The 24,517-nt window shown below is 34.0% G+C and overlaps 1 protein-coding gene across 3 annotated transcripts; it reads left to right on the forward strand.

Annotated features, from left to right (window-relative positions):
* The first annotated feature begins 930 nt into the window (after positions 1-930).
* LOC127132395 (cyanogenic beta-glucosidase) lies at positions 931-22,946 on the forward strand. 3 transcript variants are annotated; one of them, XM_051061348.1, is made up of 13 exons: positions 931-1,160; positions 1,235-1,304; positions 17,236-17,294; positions 17,475-17,550; positions 17,704-17,781; positions 17,871-17,958; positions 18,052-18,307; positions 18,396-18,511; positions 18,670-18,887; positions 21,473-21,504; positions 21,624-21,726; positions 21,847-21,955; positions 22,657-22,946. In XM_051061348.1, exons 1-13 carry the CDS (start codon positions 990-992, stop codon positions 22,850-22,852), a joined length of 1,572 nt encoding a protein of 523 aa, XP_050917305.1. In that variant the 5' UTR covers positions 931-989; the 3' UTR covers positions 22,853-22,946. The 3 variants fall into 3 exon arrangements, with proteins under 3 accessions (XP_050917305.1, XP_050917310.1, XP_050917318.1); XM_051061353.1 differs by having other exon boundaries at positions 21,851-21,955; XM_051061361.1 differs by lacking the exon at positions 17,236-17,294 and having other exon boundaries at positions 1,011-1,160.
* Positions 22,947-24,517: the final 1,571 nt, after the last annotated feature.

Consider the following 24,517-nt stretch of genomic DNA (forward strand, 5'->3'; position numbering starts at 1 on the left):
AGAACTGATCGGGGCTACTCTCTCCCACAGGGATATATCGCATACTGGGAAATAAATAAAAATCATGAAACTTGATTGCATATATGGGAAACAAATAAAAATCCTCGACGTCATCTACCTCCGTACGAGCCCTCGCTATAACTCTGTCATGTTGTCTAAAGCAATCGTCCCGTCTGATCCTCATGTCCTCCTTACAAAAAATGATGAAATACGAACTATCATATTCTTTTTAATCCAAAAATCAACATGGTTTTCTCGAATTTTTTGAAATATCAGATTAACCATCTCAAAATTTTCTTCTAACAGTTTTCTTTTAATTCAGTATGTGCAATTTTATTTGATTTTTCAAAATAACCTGGAGAAATGGATGCATTTTTATTGAATTTTTCAAAATATCTAATAAAACATATGCATTTTTACCGGAATTATAAAAATATTAATAAAAGATTTAAATTGTCTGTAAATTTGTATACTTAATTGAAAAAATTTGACAATCGACTCAAAAAAATCCAATAAGACATAATTTTTTAAAGAATTTCAAATGTTACAAATAAATAATTTTTTTTTTAATATGCAACAATAATATGATAAAAACACAACATTTGAGATGCGACAGGTACGAGTAAGGGTTTCCATGACAAGATCTCAAAAGATTCGTGTGATTTATATTTTATAAATTATCAACAAGCCTTGTTTTTTCATTAAGCTTAATAAAAATTTAAATTCATTCAATTCTCTCTTTAATTAGTTTATTAAATTTATAGATCACGATGCTTGAATAATTAATTATTCCGTCCGAAAAGATAGACTTTGATTTTAAATACATTTTTTAATAGTCACGTTCAAGCGTTACTTTATTTTATAAATAAACTACTATATAATTTTTATAATCTTAATTATTCCTTAACTTTTCACACACATAAACTCCACTATATAAGAACCAAAGCATGGCCACTTTGGTTGAAATGATGCAAAATATATAGTCATTCATGGCAATAAATCTTCTGCTTCTTCTTCTTTCTGGAATCGTTGTAATTCTTAGCTCTGTGTCTATGATCGAATCTACAATATTGTTAACGAATAACGATATTACCAAGTCTTTCAATCGGAGTAGTTTTCCAGAAAATTTTATTTTTGGAACAGCTTCATCAGCTTACCAGGTACTTCAAAAACTAGATCAATTTTTATTTTTCTATTGCTAATATTAATCACTAATTTAATGGATAATTTTTAGGTTGAAGGTGCAGCAAATGTTGGTGGAAGAGGACCAAGTATATGGGATACTTTCACACATAATTATCCAGGTTTGTATTTTGAGAATGCATAATATTTAATTTATTAGCATAAATTTAACCCAATTGGAATATTTGTGGGGTTAGTGTGGCAGTATGGTCACTAAGGAGAGGTTCCAAATCACATGGGTAATGGGTTGTTTTCTATTATAAATAAATAAAATGGCAGGCTTCTCACTTATGTGTTGTAGTACTACTTATTTATTGTGTGTGGCCAGTTGGGAGTAGCTGACATCATTGATATGAATGCTTATATTAAAATTTTTAAAAAAAGTCATTCAATTTTTTTATATAATAAAAATATTACATTCTCATTTTCAAACAAGCAATACAAATTCATCCAAAAGATCAAAGTCTCAAACAAACAACTCATAATCTATTCAAAGATTACTTGCATTTACATAAGTTTTTAAATCTTTATGCAAGGTACATCGCACAAAGAGTTAATTTATCTCTAGGTCTAGCATTATTATTGTACATCATTTTTCTCCACTCCACTTGTTCCTTAGTACCTCTAAGTTCTCTATACATAACAGAAGTTTTGAAATTTCTGTTATGTTCTACATCATTCCAGTAGTCAATATTAGCCATTATCTCCCTACATTTCATTATTTTCTTGACCATCCAAGAACAATTAGTGGGAATGTCCCACCTCATCACATCTTGACCCTTGAGATAAAAGGTATTCACCGATCTAACCCAAAGTTTGTCTTTCTTAGATTGGATGTTTCATAACAACTTGCCAATTGTCACATGATTCCATTCTTTCAAGGATGTGATGTTGAGCCCTCCTGCATTCTTGGGATCACATATTTTGTCCCGTGCTATTGGGGGTTTTCTCGTAATCACATTAGAGTCACTCCACAAATAGCTTCTACAAATGGACTCAATTTCGTGATTAACTTTCAGAGGTAACGGAAATACCTGCATCCAATAGCTAGTGACAACAAAAATCACACTCTTGATTAATTGAAGTCTTCCTGCATAGCTAAGAAGTTTTGATGTCCAGTGCGTAATTTTCCCCACAATTATATATATCGTCTGCATTGATGTACTGTAATTTTCCTACAAGAAATTGGGAGTCCTAAGTATTTAAAAGGCAACATACCTTGGGAGAAGCCAGTAGTCTTTAGGATAATCTGTTGCACATTATCCCGCACACCACCAAAATACAGTTTGCACTTAGCTGGATGAGCTTTTAAACCAGTGGCCTCAGAGAGCTTCTTGAATTCTTCCATCAAAATCTTCACAAAAATTATGTCCCCTCTTGAGAATAGCATTAAATCGTCAGCAAATGTAATATTAATAAGTTGAAGCCTCTCACACTTGGGATGGAAATTAAAGTCAGGAATGTCTTTAAGCTTTCCCAAACATCTATGTAGATACTCCATAATTAAGACAAATAGTAATGAGGAGATGTGATCTCCCTGTCTTAATCCTCTTTGAGCCTGCAAGATATCAGTATGATGGCCATTTATCGAGTACCTATAAGAAACAGAAGATACATAAATCCTGATCCAATTTATGAACTTTCTAGGAAAGTTCATCTCTTGCATAATGTCTTCCAAAGCCGACCATTCAACTGAGTCATAAGCTTTTTGTATATCCATTTGTATGACACACCTTGGGGAAATGTGCTTCCTACTATAACCCCTCACCAATTAGTGAGTCATGATAATGTTATCTTGAATAACCTTTCCATGCAAGAGTGCAAACAGGTTGTCATATAAAACTTCATTAATGACCTTGCTAAGCCTGATAGTGAGGATTTTTTAGATGATTTTCTAGACTGTTGTGCAACAAGCTATGGGCTTCATGTATTTCATGGACTTTTCCTCTGAGGATTTTGGTATCAAGGTGACAATGGCACAATTTACTGCAACATACATATAGTTATCTTCAAAAAATTCAAGCATTGCTGCAATGAGATCCTTTTTGGTTATGCTTGAAGATGCCTTGAAAATTTTGGAACTGAAGCCATCCATACCAAGAGCTTTAGACTCTCCAATTTTATTTAGGGAACTCCAAATTTCATGCTCAGTGATTTGCTGCACCAATTGATCCTTATGTTGGTCTTGCAGTTGGACACCCTTCCTCAGTACCTCAATATCAACATGTAAGAGGGTATGAGCCCTAGTACCAATGAGCTCATCATAGAAATTTAGAATTTATTTTTCAATCTCCTTGAAATCTCTAAGAACATCCCCATTACTATCTTACATTCTGTTCATATCCCTGTTTGTTTATTCTTCTCCTTGACAATAGCATGAAAGTATGCATTATCTCCATCTCCAAGCTTCATCCAAGACACTTTATATTTCTGCATCATAATTCTTTCCTCCATCTTTGTGGTCTTCAAATCTCCTTAGTCCAATATTTAACATCCTGAATATACTCAGAATTAAACATTTGAGCTTCTGTTGAGCTTGAGCTAGGTTATTCATATACCCCTTAAGATTATGGACCACATGTCATTCAAATTGGCTTCTTGCCTTTCTCATTGTTATTTCTTGAATATATAGAGGTTACAAGGCTATACAAGTAATTACACTAAATAATTACATTTAATGAGAACAAATCAATTCCTGATTTATTTCCCTTATTCTAGGAACAAACTCTTATTCTAATAACAAACTAATTCCTATTCACATCCTCCCTCAAATTGATGCTGCTGGTCAATAAGCATCAATTTGCTAACAAGAAACTGATGACGTGGACGCGGAACAGCCTTTGTAAGAATATCAGCAACCTGCAATTGAGTACTGACATGAGGAAGTGATATTAGTCGGTCATCATATGCGTCACGGATTGAGTGACAATCAACTTCGATATGTTTGGTGCGTTCATGAAAAACAGGATTTGCTACGATTTGGATGGCACTTGTATTGTCAGCATAAAGTGAAGTTGGCTCTATTTGAGGAAATCCAAGTTCAGCCAAAAGACCACGAAGCCAAATTATTTCAGAACAAGCAGCAGACATGGCACGATACTCAGATTCAGTAGAAGATTTAGAGACTCTCGCTTGTTTCTTACTTTTCCATGAGATCAATGAAGAGCCAAGAAACATGCACCAACCAGTGACAGATCGTCGAGTATCAGGACACCCTGCCCAATCGGCATCACTATAAGCACTCAATTTAGGAGCAACTCCAGTAGGAAAGAATAAACCACGATGAGAGCTTCCCTTCAAGTAACGAATGATACGACGAACCGCAGCCAAGTGAAGATGGCGAGGAGAATGCATGAACTGACTAACTTGTTGAACAGCAAAAGATATGTCAGGGCGAGTAATAGTCAAGTAGTTGAGGCTACCCACAAGTTGTCGATACAAAAAGGGGTCAGGCAAAAGATCACCATTTTCACGATGATATTTGACATTAACCTCAAGAGGAGTATCTACCGGATTAGCCGATTCGAGACCGGCCATAGAAATCAAATCTGTAGCATATTTGTGTTGATGGAGAAAGATGCCCTTTGATGTAGAATGAACCTCAAGACCAAGAAAATAATGTAAATTACCCAAATCTTTCATGTGAAATGAGGCCTGTAACTGTTGCTTAAGTCGTTGAATAGAAACATGATCAGAACCAGTAATAACCATATCATCAACATATAAAAGAAGCAAAACAATACCCGCAGACGTGCTATGAATAAATAATGAGGAATCATACTGACTCTGATTAAAGGAGAATCCAAGTAGAGTGGAGCGGAATTTCTCGTACCATGCTCTAGGTGCCTGTTTTAAACCATATAAAGAGCGTTTGAGTTTGCACACGCCTCTAGATGAAGAAAATAAGCCTTGAGGTGGAGTCATATAAATATCTTCTGTCAGGTCACCATGAAGAAAAGCATTCTTCACATCCATTTGATGAAGAGACCACCCACTAGAAGCAGCTATAGAGATGATCGTGCGAACAGTTGTCATTTTGGCAACCGGTGCAAATGTCTCATCATAATCAATTCCATATTCCTGCTTGTTTCCTAAAGCAACCAAGCGAGCCTTGTAACGGTTGAGGGACCCATCAGAATTCAATTTCACAGAATACACCCATTTGCAACCTATAGGTTTGACATCAGGAGGACAAGAGACAATATCCCATGTGAAATTCTCTTGAAGAGCTTGAAGCTCTTCATTCATTGCTTTTACCCATCGCACATCTTTAACAGCCTGTGAGTAACAAGAAGGAATAGATATGCTAGAGAATGTGGCAGTCAAAGAAGTATGCGAGGAATCATACCTGTCTAGTGAATATCTATCTGGTGCGCGAGATATTCGACCAGAACGCCGTCGTTCAACTGGTACAGGATCAGGTGGCGGTTCAGCGTCAGGAAGGGGTGTGGGAACCTGTTGTCTGTGTTTTCTGACATATACATGACCTGGTTTATAACGTTCAAAAGATTGAGGCATAATAGAAAACTTAGGAAGAGTAACAATATCATGAATGGCAGGAGAAACACAGGGAAACATAAACTGATTATCAAAAAATGTCACATTCCTAGAAATGCGAAAACGATGGTTAGTGACATCATAACACACAAATCCCTTATGATGATGACTATATCCCATAAAGGCACATTGAACAGACTGCGCTCCAAGCTTATGCCTTTCAAATGGAGGTAAGTGGACAAAACAAACACACCCAAAAGTATGTAAATCACTATAATTAGGCTGAACTTTAAAAAGGCGAAAGAATGGAGAATCAAAATCAATAACCGTAGAAGGAAGGCGATTGATCAAAAATACAGCTGTGGAAAGAGCCTCTACCCAAAATCGGGATGGCACAGAAGCTTGAAGAAGTAAGGTGCGCGTTACATCAAGCAAATGGCGATTCTTTCGCTCTGCTATCCCATTTTGTTGAGGGGTATTGGGACAAGACCGTTGAGACAATATCCCTTTTTGTTGAAGGTATTCCTGAAATGCATGAGACATATACTCACCTCCCGAGTCAGATCTAAAAATTTTAACACTTGTTTGAAATTGATTTTCAACATATGTCAAAAACTTCTGAAACATAGAAAATACTTCAGACTTAGATCTTAGAAAGTATATCCAAGTAAAGCGGCTGTAATCATCAATAAATGTGACAAAATATTTATAGTGAGCATGAGATGCTGCAGGAGACATTCCCCACACATCACTATGAATCATCTCAAAACAAGTAGAAGCACGATGAGCACCTGACGGAAAAGGAAGTGTTTTACTTTTAGCCAATTTGCAAACAGAACATGAAATAGAAGTAGAACAAGCATGTTTATTTCCCAACAAACCAATTTTAAATAAATGAGACAAAACAACAGAATTTGGATGGCCCAATTTTCTATGCCAATCCTCAGAAGAGTTCAAAACACTATTACACGCAAAAGATAAATGACTCGAACTAAACTGGAGCGGAAACAGTCTTCCCACTTTAGGCCCCTTCGCGATCACCTTCCCCGACACCTGTTCCTGCACAAGACAACCAACACGAGAAAAATTTACATTACAATTGTTATCCACCAATTGACCAACCGACAATAAGTTAGAAGCAAGTCCGGGTGATACAAGCACGTCACGAAAATTAGAGTTTATGTCACCAACATCAGTGATAGAGAGTTTATTACCATCAGCAATTTGAATTTGTTGATCACCATTATAAGAATGTAAATTTTGCAAGTATTCAGAGGAACCCGTCATGTGATTGGATGCACCAGAATCAAGAAACCATGGTTGAGAAGCATTAGAAGACTTACCCTGAATTCCCAAGGCTGAAAGAGCAGAAAGTACCATTTGTTGAATCATTTCAGGTTGTAGAACACCACCAGTAGAGGCACCGGTATTGAGAGGACCAACTGTAGAGTTGGTAGTGGCATGGTATGCTTGAGCTGGACGTGGTGCTGGTCGGGGAGGACGTGTGGGACAGTCAGAGATAATATGACCCTGTTGTTTGCAATAGTTGCAAAACTTCTTACTGCAGCTACGAGCCAGATGTCCAAATTGTTTGCAAGAAAAACATTGGACTTGTCGCATATCACGACCCTTTCCTCTACTCTGGGCAGCATATGCAACCGTCGTAGGCTCAGATGTGACAACATCATGAGACATGGTGTCTTGAGTAAGGAGACGTTGTTCCTCCCTAAGAAGTTCACCAACACAAGTATCCAAGGATGGAACAGGATTCCTATTGAGCAAAGCACCTCGGACAGCTTCAAATTCTGGACGAAGTTTCATAAGAAATTGATCTCGCCTACTAGTGTTGTAGACCTCCTGGACATCCGCAAGAGAACTCTTGGGAACATCAACATGTATAATTGCAGAGTGTTCTGTCCACAAATTCAAAAAACCGGAATAATATTCCTGAACTGACAGATTACCTTGTTTGTAATTGGCTATCTCTAGCTCCAACTGAAAACGTTTGGCTGCATTGTCTTGATTGTAAATACGCTTTAAATAGTTCCACATTTCTTGAGCAGTGGAAAAAGATCGCAAATTATTAATCATCGTAGGATCAATAGTACCAAGAATCCAAGTGATAATTTGAGCATCTTTGATTTCCCATGCATCTAAATCGGTTGTCTGTAACGGTGCCATAGAGATACCGTCCAAATGACTCCATAATCCCTTTCCTTTGACATACATTCTGAACTGAAATTCCCAAGCCGGATAATTTTTGCCGGTAAATCGAACACAAAAATTATCTTTTTCTTTTTCTGAAGCCATAGAAACAACCTTATTTATAAGAAATATATGACTTGAAAAAAATTGGAAACGTGTAGGTTCACGTAATAACAATGTTTTTTTTTTTTTTTAAGCCATCCAGAAAATTGACGTTGCCAAAATAGAATTGGACAGTAGCCACACAAACCTTGCCGACACTGTTTGTTTTCCTTTCTTTCAATACCAATTTCAGAACCTTGCCGACAGCGATGAAAATACGACCAAGCCAAATAAGAAGAGTTGTCGATACCGATACGAGAATAGTTGACCACGATTTGCAAACAAGCAGCAGCAGAATTGCAACTTGCAAGCACTGCCAAGAACGGATCCGAGAAACGATTGTAAGCACCAGATATCACAATCGTAAGCCTTGAAGAGATTACCGAGATTTGCCGAGATGATTTCAAGAGCGACCCAGTGGGTGTCGCTTAATAAAGCCAAGATTAACCTAAGACTCACAGGTTTGATCGAAACCTACTGATACCATGTCATTCAAATTGGCTTCTTGCCTTTCTCATTGTTATTTCTTGAATATATAGAGGTTACAAGGCTATACAAGTAATTACACTAAATAATTACATTTAATGAGAACAAATCAATTCCTGATTTATTTCCCTTATTCTAGGAACAAACTCTTATTCTAATAACAAACTAATTCCTATTCACACCACATAGCTAATTCTCTTACTCAGACCCCTAAGAATATGTTGTAATCTCTTTAACTTCCTCCAAAGTCTCATCATAGGCTTACCATCTGCTTCTCTATTCCATATATTCCTAATTGTTTCCATTAAATCATCCTCCCCAACCAAAATGTTAAGGAATTTGAATATTAGTTGCAGCTTATTCCTATTGGGTGTATTGAGATGCATGATAACTTTGAGAGGTGCATGATATGAAATGTGATGGGGAATTACTTCAACATCCCTATTAGGGAAGTTCAAAAACCACTATCTATTACAAATAGCTCTATAAATTCTAGAATATATTGTCCCATTGTTTTGCTTGTTGGACTAAGTATGATGATTACCATGAGTAGAGTGTTCAAACAACCCAACTTCCTTCATCATATCTTCTAAATCAACATATTCCACTTCCTGCACAGGGCACCCACCTATTATGTCTTCCACAGTCAGAACATTATTATAATTACCAATCACCATCCAAGGATCTATAATGGTATTGGCCAAGCCATGTATGTTCCTCTAAAGCTCTCTCATATTACTTAACTGGTTATGTGCATATACCACAGTCAACAGTATTGTCTAAGCCCTGTATTATTTAGAATTTCACAATGGATGTACTGATCAGAACTCTCCTTCATCCTGACATCTATGTTTTCCTTCTTCCACATAATCCATATTCTCCTATTAGGATGATGATCATAGTTATCAAGTCAGGTCCAATTTTTACCAAAGACCTTCCTTACTTTATTAGCATTATTCATTTTCACTCTAGTTTCAAGCATAGCCACACAAGACACTTGCACATTTCTGAGATGGGCTCCAATCTCAACGTGTATTGCTCTCTTATTCAAGCCCCTTACACTCCAAGCTACTATCATGGTACTTTATCTTCAAATATTGGATCTTCTCCAACTCCTAACACATCAAATCCATTGCTACATACTATGCCAGTTCCTTCCTTTGGCATGGTGTACTCACCGATAATACTCTTTCCTTTATGCTTTGATGATCCCACTATTGTCCACTTTGGGTTTTCTCTCACTTATTCAGTTTCCTTTGTTTCCATTCCCTCTCTTGAACTGGCTTTTTAGGTTCTTTTTATGTTGCCTATATGTTTTGTTTCACTGTTCAAACCTGCTTTACCTGGCCCATTTGTTTCTGCTTGGGTTACATGTCGCATTCATGGCCAATTTTATTACATTTCTTGCAAAATGGAGGCCTCCACTTATACTTCACTTTCTGAAGCATTTTGTTACCTTTGGGGTCTCTGATTGTGATAACATCCTTCAATTCAACTAAGACACCCACTTCTACCACAACTCTACCATAGGATACCCTCAACTTCTTTGTTGTACACTCATCATTCATCAAAGAATTACATATAGCACTATCTATCTTGTTAATACTCATTTCTTCCCAACAAATCAGAGTAAATTAGAGGGAGTTGAGGTAGTACAATCCAGAGTCATATAACTCTCCTGATATCATGTTTAATGTGAATGCTGGACTCCATTCATGTAGGTGTGATAAGAGAAGACAAATCAATTGCAACGTCTGTGTTTTTATTGAGTAAAATTTTGGTCTTTATACATATTCAGTAACTTTTGATATTCTAGGAAACATAATTGTAAATACTATTAACTTGTCTACTGTCTCTTGACCTTCCAAATCTCTCCATTTAACTTATTAATAAAACCTATTAATTCTAAAATTAAAGTTTATTCAACAAAACTCCTCTGTAAACTTAAATGTTTCTTCTATTCATCATCCCTATCAATTTCTTGCCTCTGTCGAAGATTTCTTTTGATAATGGTTTTGTGAAAATGTCTGCTGCTTGGTCCTTACTTGCTACATGCTTCAATTCGACATTTCCTTCCTTCACGTGTTCTCGAATGAAGTGGAAACGAACGTCAATGTGTTTGCTCCTTTCATGGTTTACTGGATTCTTTGCTAACTCAATTGCTGACCTGTTGTCAACTTGTATTATTGTTGCATCTTTCTGCTCTAGCTCCATTTTACTCAACAATCTTCTGAGCCATATTGTATGACAAACACACCAGGATGCTGCTACATATTCTGCTTCACATGTCGAAAGTGTTACTATTGGCTGCTTTTTAGAAAGCCAAGTGAATGCAGTATTTCCCATGAAAAACACATATCCAGAAGTGCTTTTTCGATCGTCTATGTCTCCGCACTAATCACTGTCATAGTAACCAACCGACTTGTATTTCTCTGAATTCGAGTAAAACATCCCAAGTGACACTGTTCCTTGGATGTACCTCAGAATTCGCTTCAATGCCTTCCAATGTGTGTAAACTGGCTCCTCCATGAATCGACTTACAATGCCTACACTTAATGAGATATCTGGTCTTGTACATGTGAGATAGCGAAGACTTCCTACCAAACTTCGATATTTGCCTGCTTCGACACGTTCTCCTCCATCAAATTTCGACAATTTTGTTCCTGGTTCCATTGGCGTCGAAGCCGGATTACAGCTTTCCATCTTATATTTTTTCAAGATTTCTTTTGCATATTTTTCTTGTGAGATGAAGATTCCTGTTTCTTCTTGTCGAACTTCCAGACCAAGAAAGAATTTCATCAGGCCTAAATCTGTCATCTCAAATTCACGTGTCATTGTGCTTTTGAATTCTTCTATCATCTGATCATTACTGCCCAGAAAAATAAGATCATCAACATAGAGAGCAACAAGCAATACATTCCTTCCATTTTTCTTCACATAGAGGGCATGTTCGTACGGGCATTGCTCGAACCCGTTCTCCTTGAAATATGTGTCGATACGTGTGTTCCATGCCCGCGGTGCTTGCTTCAGCCCATATAGCGCTTTCTTCAATTTCAGTACCTTCTTCTCTTCTCCAACTTTCATGTACCCGAGTGGTTGTTCGACATAGACTTCTTCTTCTAGTACACCATTCAGAAAAGCTGTTTTGACATCCATTTGAAATATTGGCCATTTGAATTGAGCAGCTTGAGATATGAGTAATCGAATTGTCTCCATTCTTGTAACAGGTGCAAATACTTCGTCATAATCAACTCCTGCTTTCTGTCTGTATCCCTTCGCAATAAGTCTCGCTTTGTATCGTTCTATTTCTCCTTGAGCGTTCATCTTTTTCTTGAATACCCACTTTACACCAATGGGTTGACTACCTTTTGGCAATTCAACTAGCTCCCAAGTGTTGTTGTGGATAATCGCCCTCATCTCTTCGTCCATGGCACTTTTCCACTTCTTGTCTCGTACTGCTTCTTCAAAACTGATGTTTTCAGCATCTGCCAAAAGACATACAAGGTGCACTTCACTTGTCGAATCATACAGATCTTGCAAACTTCGCATTCTGGGTTGTGTAGGTTCATCTTCACTGTCAGAATCTCCAGGTTTTATCGAAATGTTTGGTGGTACAGCGACATATGATTCTTCAACTTCGACAACATCTTCTATCGAACTGTTCCAGTCCCACTTACTTGCTTCGTTTATTCGAACGTCTCTACTCACTGTCACCTTCTTTCTTATGGGATCAAATAGCTTGTACCCTTTTGTTTTCTCATCATACCCAATGAGTATGTATTTCTGACTTTTGTCTTCAAGTTTCGTTCTTCGTTGATCTGGTACGTGTGCATAAGCAACACTTCCAAATACTTTGAGATGAGAGGCTGTTGGCTTCTGCCCGCTCCACGCTTCTTGTGGTGTTTGATCTTCTAACTTCGAATGTGGACATCGATTCTGAACATAAATGGCACATTGTACAACTTCTGCCCAAAATTCCTTTGGCATGTTCTTGCTTTTAAGCATTGAACGAACCATGTCAAGGACTGTTCGATTCTTCCTTTCAGCCACCCCATTTTGTTGAGGTGAGTATGCTGCAGTTAGAAATCTCCTTATACCCTACTCTTCACAATACTTTATAAAGGCTGTCGAAGTATACTCACCACCTCTGTCAGATCGAAATGCTTTAATGTGTCTGTCGGTCTCCTTCTCCACCATTACTTTGAACCTTTTGAACACCTCGAATGCTTCAGACTTTTTTTTCAAGAAATAAACCCATGTCTTCCGTGAGTAATCGTCGATAAAGGAAATAAAGTACCTTTTGCTACTGAAAGATTCTGGCGTGATTGGTCCACATATGTCGGTGTGAATCAAATCAAGGATATGCTTAGCTTGATATTCTGCCTTCTTTTGAAATGAAGTTCTTGTTTGTTTGCTAAGCACACATTCTTCACAAAACTTTCTTTCATAATCCATATCTGATAGTCCATGCACCATGTTCCTTTTCGCCAACCTTTTTAAACCAGCATGATGTAGATGACCAAAGCGTAGATGCCATAGTGACGCTTTGTCTTCGACATTTACTTGTAAACATTTTTCTCGAACGTTTATCAGATTCAGTTTGTACATTCGATTTCTCTCCATTTCGACACGAGCAATCAGATGTCCCAGCTTGTCCTTCAAATGCAGTATTCGTTCCTTCATAAGTATCGAATAACCTTTTTCTGTAAGTTGTCCCAAACTCAAGATGTTGGTTTTAAGATTTGGTACATAATAAACATCTTGAATTGATCCAATCAACCCATCCTTTTGCAGGTAACGGATCGTTCCTTTGCCTTCGACCTTCACTTTTGATGCATCTCCGAAAGACACATTTCCATCTTCAATCTTTCTCATTTCTTTAAACAAGTGTTTGTGACCACACATATGGTTACTTGCTCCTGAGTCAAGATATCAAACATTGTTATTTGTGTTGATCTCATTTTGAGCCATCAAGAGAAAACCTTCATTTGCTTCAGCTTCCAAAGTTAGGTTGGTTGTTTCTTCTACCTTCTTTTCGATTCGACAATCTTTTGCAAGATGTCCCACTTTATCACAGTTATAGCATTTGAATGAGTTACAATCCTTCGCATAATGACCATACTTCCCACACTTGTAGCATTCAAAGTTGGAATGGTTCGACCTACCACCTCTTTGACCACGTCCTCTGCCACGCCAATTTTGCTGGATCGACTGTCCTCTCTCGAAGTTGCTGCCTCTACCACTTCGACCATTGTCATGTCCTCCACGACCACGTCCTCTTCCTCGAAAGTTTTGAGAAAAAAGTACCTTTTCGTCTTTGATTTGCTCCTTGGTTTGATTTGCGTCCTCTACTCCTTCTTCCTTCTTTTTCATCTTTCGTTGTTCGTGTGCTTCGAGGGAACCAACGAGCTCTTCGACTGCAAGCGTCGAAAGGTCCTTCGACTCTTCTATTGCACACACAATATTCTCAAATTTATCTGTTAAAGATCTCAAAATCTTTTCGACAACTCGTGCATCAGTTACTGTTTCGCCATTTCTGGTGAGTTGGTTCACCACCTTTTGTACACGAGTGATGTAGTCAGATACATTTTCTGACTCCTTCATCTGCATCCTCTCCAATTCGCCACGAAGAGTTTGGAGTCGAACTTGCTTTACTCGATCTGCTCCTTTGAACACTTTCTCTAGCGTGTCCCACGCCTCTTTCGACGTAGTCGAACTGGCAATCTTTTCGAAGCCTGATTCATCAACAACCCCCTTCTAAGAAAATCATCCATATCTATTAATTCTAACATTAAAGTTTATTCAAGAGTAGGAACATGGGTTTTCTATAGATGGTGTAAGACCCCCTTCTAAGAAAATCATCCATATCTAGCTTGGTTTTGAATTTGATAATGGAGTATCCGTCTTCATTATAGTAAAGTTCACGGGTTGAGACAAAGTTCCACATACTGGTCATGAATTTCTTAACGACATTCATAGACAAGTCCAATCCTAATACATACATAATGAGACCTTTTCCCCAAAATCTCAATTCCGACACTATGTCTTGTTCTTCTATGATTACTTCCATTTCTCCATCAACTACAATAGGGGAAGTATATTCAATTTCTATACCATTAGAAGGTAGACGGTTCCCTCGAATGATATCCACACATGACTTAGTTGCAGTTATTTCTTCCTCTTCTTCCAATCCTTCCTTTGTCTCTTCTTCAATTGCTTCTAGTGTACCTCTCTGGTCCTTCAGGTTTGAAATTGTTTCGTCTTCCTCTTCTAGTTGAGTATCTCTATTTGTTGACGTCTCACCCACTTGCACATTCGCGTCAACCTTTCGAGCATTGTCTCCTACCAAGACGGCTTCTGAGTGTGGTAAGAACACTCTCATCGTCGTTGGAGGTGTTGTAGTCACCTATTTCCTCGGCCAGCCACGTCCTCGCCTCATACCCTAGGTTCCTATAAGACGATCCTCAACTATAATTCTACTAAAATGGTCTGTAATCCAAGGATGATGTTTGTGGCATTAAAAGAAAACAACAATGATGTTTCTGGGTTATAAAGTTGTGTTGTTGATGATGGTAAACAAAATATGAACAATAATGATAATGTTTCTTGCTATCAAGTTGTGTCGTTGATAGTGATGAGTAAAATATGAACAATGATTTTGATGTTTTTGGGTTATAAAATTGTATTGTCGAAGGTTCTGTTAATAAAAAAATAAAATTTTATCCAATTCATAAATAATTTTATAATTGAATTTTTGAAGAGATATTGATGCATTTGTAATTATTTTTAAAATTGTTTGATTGTGGGATTTTGCAGGTTCTTAGTGCAGCAATTTTAAGCTTTCCTTTATCACTATTGATGAATTTACTATTTATTATTTATATATATTTTTGAATTCATGTATACTTGCAGAGTTGCTAATATGTGATTTCAATGTTTTTCACTTTTTTTTTTCTATAAACACCACAAAAAATTGAAAAATTGAAATTAAAAATAAATAAATATAAAGTCTAATTTATAAAATCTATAAAAAAAAATTAAATAAAATCTAAGATTAAATATACGATATCATGCTATATTAGCGGAATTCGATTTATCATTTTGTAAAAAAAATAAATTGATTCTCCTTTAAAATGTTAAAATTATGTGTTTTTTTCCCTCCTAATCACAAATATTACTTTATATAATATTTTTTTGATTTACTCATAGATTTAGTGTTCAAATTATATATTCAGGGAGAAAAAACAAAAAAAAATATTACAAGAAAAGTAAAAAAAAAAAATACTGGAAATAAAATGAACCTCGCCTATACGGCAGAAGATTGTCGTATATTTAACCCTAAAATTTATTATAATATTAATAAATAATATTATAAATATTTAATCGTAATTCTTTTATTTTTTATTAGTGTCACCTCATTAAAAATAATTTTTTATACTAATTATTATTGCACCTCTTCAAAAAGGAGGGAAAAAAATTAAAATTGAAAGATAAGAAAGTTAAATTTCAATATAGAGGACTCACTTATGCTAGAAATTTTATTCTCATCAGTAAGTTATTAAAAATTTTAAATAGATTTTTGAATTTTATTTTATTTTATTTATAATTTTAAAAATTAAAAAATGGAAAAAAATGTTAAAATAATATATAAATAAGTAGTTATATTTGGTTATTTTTATTCTGATTAAAGTATAAGATTCCCACATTTTAACAAAATAAATAAATATTTTAATGTATTAGAAATAGTGTACATAATAATAATTAAATGATAAAATTAAAAAAACAGTAATTTTTTTCACATTAAAAAGTAAGAATAATATTCAATTAAAAATTAATATTTTTTTCTAAAACGACAGTCATTATAAAACAAAATAATTTTTTAAACAACAGTCATTATAAAACAAAACAAAAAAATATTAATATAAACTAGCATATTAAAATATTACTTAAAATAATTTATTAATTAATAATTATTAAATAAACTCTCTATTCAAATACTGAATTCGACAGAAACATGTAAATAATATTTTCAATTTCAATAGGATCTAAATCAGATTCTCTTAGACAATATTTTTAAATAGAATTCATTAGACTTTTAACATATTCAATTTCAATAGGATCTAAATCAGGTTCTCATAACAATTTTAAAAATAAATAGAATTTGTTAGCTTTTTGAATTTATTAATTAATTGTATTTGTATTTATATGAAAATTAAAAGAAACATGTGTGTGAGCGAATGCATGCGCGTGTGTGAATAAAATAAATGAATTTTCTATTTTATTTTGTTTATAACCTAAATGTCGGATTTCCAGCCCTTAAATTTAAATAAATAGGATATCATAAATTCGAACACACATCGCAACAATCAAATATCCGTGCACAACTACCGACTTAACTAGTTGAATAAGAAAATTTTATTTTTTTCCAACAAAATATATTTTCAGAATATCATATATCAAAAATGCAAGAAGAGAATATAAAAAAATATGCATTGTGTTTAGTTTTCCATTAAAAAAATATAGGAATACTTAAGAAAGGTTGCCTTTACCTATTTTCAACATAACAGGTTTAGCCTTAGTTTATATGTCCCCTACAAAATGTCTCATATCTTCCATAATTGATCTTCATAATTTTCAACATCTTCCATAATAGTATGATAATGCTAGGTTGATTCTAACCAATTTTTATAGAGATAAAACAAACATAAAAATTTCATTTATTCCTTTTGGTTAAAACACCTCTACATTTTGTTGTTGAAATAGAAATGATAAATGACAGAAGTAATGGAGATGTAGCCATCGATGAATATCATATCTATAAGGTGAGATACTAATCTTTTACAAACATGCGACCATGATTTTATTACTTGTACGTGATTAGTATGATTAAACAATGACCATGTTCATTGAAGATATTGTTTTTAATTATTTACTAGTTAGAAATTTAAACTTAGCTATTAATTTGTGATTGTTGAAAAATAATAGTTCCTGCTATAATACAGAAAGATGTTGAGATCATGAAGGACATGAATCTGGATGCTTATAGATTCTCCATCTCCTGGTCCAGAATACTGCCAAGTAAGAAAATTGAAACTATAACTAAGAATTTATCTTGTGGAAACTTTCAAAAGAGTTATGTTTTTAGTGATTATAATAAACTAATTATGTTTATGTAAGTTAATGACGATAATGATTATTCACTTAAATGTCAGATTCTTTAACTAATTTCAGAAGGAAAACTTAGTGGCGGTTTAAACAAAGAAGGAATAAATTATTACAACAACCTTATCAATGAGTTGTTAACCAAAGGTTATCATATATTATCTTAATTTAATTTAATTTAATTTCCGTTTTGCAAGATTTTTTTAAAAATGATTTAATTTCATTGTTGAATATAGGTCTCCAACCTTTTGTAACCCTTTTTCATTGGGATCTTCCTCAGACACTTGAAGATGAATATGGTGGCTTTCTAAGTTCAAATATAGTGTAATTCTCATTTTTTTTTATCAAAGATAATCAAATTTCAGTTAATTTACGCATCTCGTCACATTTTTTTTCTCGTACTATCGATATATTCAGGAATGATTATCGAGATTATGCAGAGCTTTGCTTTAAATTATTTGGAGATAGAGTAAAGCATTGGATCACATTGAATGAATCATGGAGCTTTGCCAGTCATGGTTATGCCGAAGGGACATTCGCACCTGGACGATGTTCACATTGGTTAAACCCTAATTGCACTGGTGGAGACTCTGCCACTGAACCTTATATAGTGGCTCATAATCAGTTACTTGCTCATGCATCTGCTGTAGATGTTTACAAAACTCAGTATCAGGTTTTATTTTAATTTTTCTTTTTGTGTGTTGCTTAATTAATTGTTATTTTTATTAAAAATTAAAATTTGGTTTCCTTTATGCATGTAGGCATCTCAAAAAGGAAAAATAGGGATAACACTAGTGTCTTATTGGATAATGCCCCTCTATGAAACAGAGCTGGATCATCATGCTGCACAAAGAGGCATTGATTTTATGTTTGGATGGTAATTAACTACTTTATCAACATAAAATTGTATGTGGAAGTTGTTAGAGTAAGATTTTTTATAGTGAAAGAAAACCATAAAACGATGTAAGTAGTTGTTGACACTTTAAATGATGACATTGATTAGTGGAGCTATTTTGAAAATTACATATATTACAGGTTTATGGATCCATTGACAAAAGGAGACTATCCAAGCTCCATGCGGTCCTTGGTAGGGAGTCGGTTACCAAAGTTCTCAGCATATCAAGTAAAGCTTGTAAGAGGGTCTTTTGATTTTATTGGTTTAAACTATTATGCTTCATACTATGCAACCAATGCACCTGAACTAGGTGAAGGAAAGTCCAACTACATCACTGATCCTCTTATAATTCTTACACGTAAGTGTCTTTGTGAAGATATATCATTAATAGAATACATTAAGAACTTTACTTTAATTACAAAAAATTATTAACATGTCTTAAATGTGTGGGAAAACATGATTAGGCGTTATTAAGGTCGAAAAGATTGAAAGTAAAGAGATCAATATTTGACTGAAATATCTTTGGTCAAATTTTATTTACCTCTAGGTTGGGTTCTTGATTATCAAGACTCATTCCCCCAAAACAATAGATTTAAGAAAGTAAAGAGATCAATATTTGACTGAAATATCTTTGGTCAAATTTTATTTACCTCTAGGTTGGGTTCTTGATTATCAAGACTCATTCCCCCAAAACAATAGATTTAAGAAAATGTTATTTGTGATCAAATTCGATTTCTTGCTATACTAGAAAAAAATATGTAAGTAAAGAACTAATATATGGAAAATTGATCCAAACACATGAGTATGGGATGAAAGGGATAAAAAGATAGGCCCAAAATAATAGGTTAAAAAATTTGACATTAAAACTAGGAAGATATATGACTTATTATTGATTATTCACTCTGATGATGGAAGGTTAGGTGAGTGCAAATACAACTAAAATGAGAAGTAACCAAATCTTTCTCGAATCTACTCAATTCTATAGAGGTCCTAGAAGTATTAAAATCAATCAAAAACTTGATAGGACTTAACATTAGGAAAATTTTACTCGTGTTTCATATGTTTATGAAACCACTGATTGAAAAAAGCTAAGAAAAATAAACTAAGTTGTGTGCAAGTTGCACACATGAGAATAGTAATAAATGAGAAAAAAACATTGTGCAACTAGAGAATCAAGTTGAATATGGGACGACACATATCTCAGGTTGCAAAAAAAACTCACTCATCACCTGAGTAAAAATCCGAGAAAAACTCACTCACTCATTCGTCCTCTTATATTCCTTCTTCAACGTAATTAATTGTACAAAAATGAGTAACTATTGAGAGCTATTAGTAAATATTCAGACAAACATTTCTTTTAAACAACAAATTTGACATGTCTAGTGGGGCATTACAATCAATACCACTCAAAAATTCAATTTTTTAAATCAAGACTATATTTCGTGTATTCACTCATATATAGGAAAAAACATCAACAACATGTATCATCCATCTTCGTCGTCTTAAAAGATTTTAGATCAACAAATACCTAACAAACCTCCGGAAGCTTTGAGAATTTCAACATTTATGGCTCATCCCAATGTCGTTGGAGAAAGGTATTTTTAACCACTTTGTTGCCCAAGTAGTGATGGTCGTAAATGAAAGGTATTTAGGGTAAGAAAAACGTGTACATCAATATAGACAATTTGTTGGGCTTTTACATTAGGGTTCTAAGGTATGTGACTCTAAAAACTTCTATGAAGGACACTTGTCTCATGAGACTGATACTCCCAGATCTTTATTCACCTTGATCTGACGGTCAACCTTGCTTCGCAAAGCACTTATGCCTTCTCTAGTCTGAAACAAAAATTAATTTTTATGTCGCACCATATCACAACCCAAATCTAATCAATTAAACAACATACGAGGGATATTTTCTTAAACCTAAAAATAGTTAATTTATTAGACGATCACAGCGAAGAGGAAATTTAGGGCATGTTTGAAATGCATCTTAAAAACTCTTTTTTAGTTTTTGAAAATTTAAAATTTAAAAACTTGTTTGAATATAATATTTTGCAAAAGTGTTTTTAAAAACTTTTTTCTATTTTTCAGTTTTTAAAAGTAAAAAAGTGAAACAGTTTAATTGTGTTTTATTTCTCACTTTTTAATTTTTAGTATTATAAAACTTGAAGAAAAAATATAAAAAATTTATAATTTTCATAAATAACATTAATGTGATTTTAAAAGATTAGATTTTCAAACAAGTTTTTTCATTTTCATATTTTTAAAATAGTTTTTAAAAATTATTTTATCAAACAATTTTTTTGTTAATTTTCTTCTTAAAAATAGTTTTTTAAAATAGATTTGAAAAACAAATTTTAAGAACTAAAATTGGAAAGTGTTTCAAACAGGCCCTTAGTATCTAGAAAATTTTCATAACTAATTAAAGGTTAAGTGAGGGTAAATACATATGAATGAGACGTAGTTGCGTCTTTCTCAAGTCTAATGAGGTCTATGAAGGTTGTGGAAGTATTAAAATCATTCAAAAGTTATTAGGACTTGAAGTTGGGAAATTTGCTCATGATCCATATTATAACACCATTAAAGAAAGAAGGCTAAGAGCAAGGAATCATGGCCTAAGAGAGATGCTTATGCGGGGATATGAAGAAATAGAAAATTTCGTGAAACTTAATATTTTAGATGAATGTGGGGTGCCATGCACCCCATAAGCATACAAACTTTAGCATCGTTCGTGTAAATAGTCGAGCAAGGTAAAATTATGTATGTGACATCATTTTGGCTAGTAGGACTAGTATTTTTCTATAAATGTTGGATTTGTAAATTATTTAACACATTCGATCAAACAAACTATTATACACATATTTTTTATTTTGTAATTTCTCATTATCTTACTATGTGTGCAACATTTTGTTTACAATGGAGTGTGATGTTTTCTTTTGACAGAGGAGCGCAATGGAATACCTATTGGTCCAACTGTATGTATATTTGATAATACTTTAATTTTAAATTGAATGTAATTTTTTATTTCTTTTAGTTATTTAATTTTATTTTTTTCAGAAATTTTTAATGTAAGTAAAACTTATTATTCATGCAGGCTGGTTCATCTTGGCTGTCAATTTATCCAAAGGGACTTCGTGAATTGTTAATGTATATTAAAAACAATTACAACAATCCTTTAATTTACATCACTGAAAATGGTACAACAATCCTTTTATTTTGTATCTATACTAAAATTTAGGAAGGAAATTGTGCTAATAGTCATTTCCCTATTTCATATAATTCTTATGGTAAATTATTATATGATGAAAATATATTAGGCAGGGATGATTTGGATGATCCAACAATTTCTCTTGAGAAAGCCCTTGAAGATACAACTAGGATTGATTATTTCTATAATCATCTCTATTATCTTCAAAATGCAATAAGGTATGTTTCGTCAAACTAAAAGAGCAAAACACTTCAAGAAAATAACTTAATTAGTGAAATAATATTTTTCAAGGAATAATGTGAAATTTGACTCTAATTCTCCCTCTAAATTACTTGATGAGAGATTTAAAACATTTACATTTTTTTTTGGATTTTTTTTTAAATAATCAACTTTTTCAAATTATATATCAAAATAACCGTGTTTTCGATTTATTTATCAAATTAACCATATTTCATGTCAAATGTAAGAGCATGCACCACTGCAGTTGACACATACATGTAAAATGTAAGAGCATTTGATACTGTAATTGTCGTATACATGTAAAATGTAGGGGCATGCGTCATTGTAATAAGACGCATACATGTAAAATATAGGAGCATGTGCCACTGCAATTGACACATACATCTAAAAAAATAAAAGAGTGCAGTTTGATCAATGCATACATACGACACTCCTACCGGCGTCGGCGTCTGAATACAACTTGATCAATGTATGTGTCATAGCAAATAGCATCTCGCTTCATTTTTTTAAAATGATTATATTGATAAATATTTTAAAATTATTGCTATTTTCATATTATTTTTGAAAATTTGATTATTTAAAAAAAAACATTTTTCATATCTAGGCATTAGTTTTTTCTAAATACTACAGTTTTTTCTAATAATTGATTGGAAATATGTTTAATGTATCACTTTATTAGGGATGGCGCCAATGTGAAAGGATATTTTGCCTGGACATTGCTTGACAACTTTGAATGGATTTCAGGCTACACCTCGAGATTTGGAACTTATTTTGTAGATTACAATAATAACTTCAAAAGATATCCAAAAATGTCAGCCGTTTGGTTTAAGAGTTTTCTACAACACAAAGTAGTTACACATAGTGATTCACGCTAAGAAGATCAATTTAATTTATCACTTATAACTTGAAAATTTAAATGAAGTTGATGTAATGAGAAGAAATTTTCAGTGGATGTGTTTCTATTTTGTCGAGTTTGACTTCTTATTTTTGAAAATATTTGAGGTAAACTTGTATAAATACGATTTATGAATGTTTCTAAAATTTGTTTTTTGTGCATTAATTTTAAAAGAGCAGATGAGTAATACATATGAAAGGTGGTCCTTTTTTCTTTGATTGATTTTGTCGAGCAAGGAATTATATCTATCACATATTAGTTTATTCACTCCTTCGAAAAACTTTAAGTTAAGTTGATTTAATTATTTGTGTTAAGTAAATATAAGAAAAATTAAAATACCAAGATATAAAATTTAAATGGAGGATTGGAAAATGCTCTTGCAAAAAAGCATTCTTCATCACTTTCTCCATTTGATCTAATGCTTTCCTGATCGTCGACATCTACGTGTATCTATCCCAATCATCCATGTTTGCCTTTCAACATCCCTTTGAGGCTCTCTAGATGACCTCAAAAAAGTTCTGGTAATCAGTTTAGAGAATTGAAGAATTTGCAATATCCCTATGTCCCAACTCCCTCAACCTTATGTTAAGGCGGATATGATCGTAATTTTTATACCTGAGGGGGAGTATTTGGCAGGAGTATAATTATGTAAGCATAACCTACACGGTAGGATTGTTTGGCCTAAGGGTTCCGCACCTTTAACTGGAATTTCCTTGAAGAGCAAGTTAGCTTCAATTTGGAAGGATTTATCCCGATGGGACATCACATCTTCTATGAAAAGCTTTTATGAATTCTTTTTCTCTACCCCGGAAGATGTTCGCAGAGTTAGGCCAGTTCAATCTTGGAACCTTTAACCAGGATTTCTAAAGCTATTTTCTTGGACAAGGAACTTCAACCCAAATCTACAAAGAATTCCAACGCTTAGGTATGTGTTAGATTTTACGTCTTGGAACAAGAATATTGGAGGTCCGAGATAGGTTTTGCCATTGTCAGCAGTATAGGCATTCCTATATGCACGAATGCTATCACTAACAAGCTTGTGTTTAATAGAACCTTTGAGCACAATGTTTTGTGACTTTGTGGATATTGAGAAGTAAAATATTTGTAGAGAGTCAAGGTTTTTCTTTCTTTGTGGAGTTAAGCTATGATAATCTTCTAGATTTCTATAGTCATTATATCACCATAGTTCATCACATTGACTTTTGCAAGAGGCTACATGAAGTGGAGGATGATTTGGAGCCTAAACCAACCAAGAACAAATATACCAACAAGCCAAAAATAGGCAAATCAATCTTTGTGAAGGTTGACTTAGTTAACATTGATAAATCAAATGATAAGTCAATTGAACCTCACCAGTCAACTGACAATTCAACAATTGGGAAGTCAACTGAGAATTTGATTCCAAAAAATATCAACTTAAGAAAAGGTAAGAAGGTGATGGTGGAGACCACACCCCAGTAACTCGTAACTCTTGCATGATAAAATAAATGCAGATGCAAGCTCCAAAGAAGGTGAACATGCAAATAGATTTAAGATCATTAATGATAGTGATCTTGAGCTGGATGGTGATACGGAAGGAAGAGTTGAGGTAGACAGTGACTCCAACTCTTAGGGATATGAGTTTGTTGATGCTACACAATTCTCT

Source organism: Lathyrus oleraceus, chromosome 1 (genome assembly GCF_024323335.1).
Source record: "Lathyrus oleraceus cultivar Zhongwan6 chromosome 1, CAAS_Psat_ZW6_1.0, whole genome shotgun sequence".
Taxonomy (NCBI): Eukaryota; Viridiplantae; Streptophyta; class Magnoliopsida; order Fabales; family Fabaceae; genus Lathyrus; species Lathyrus oleraceus.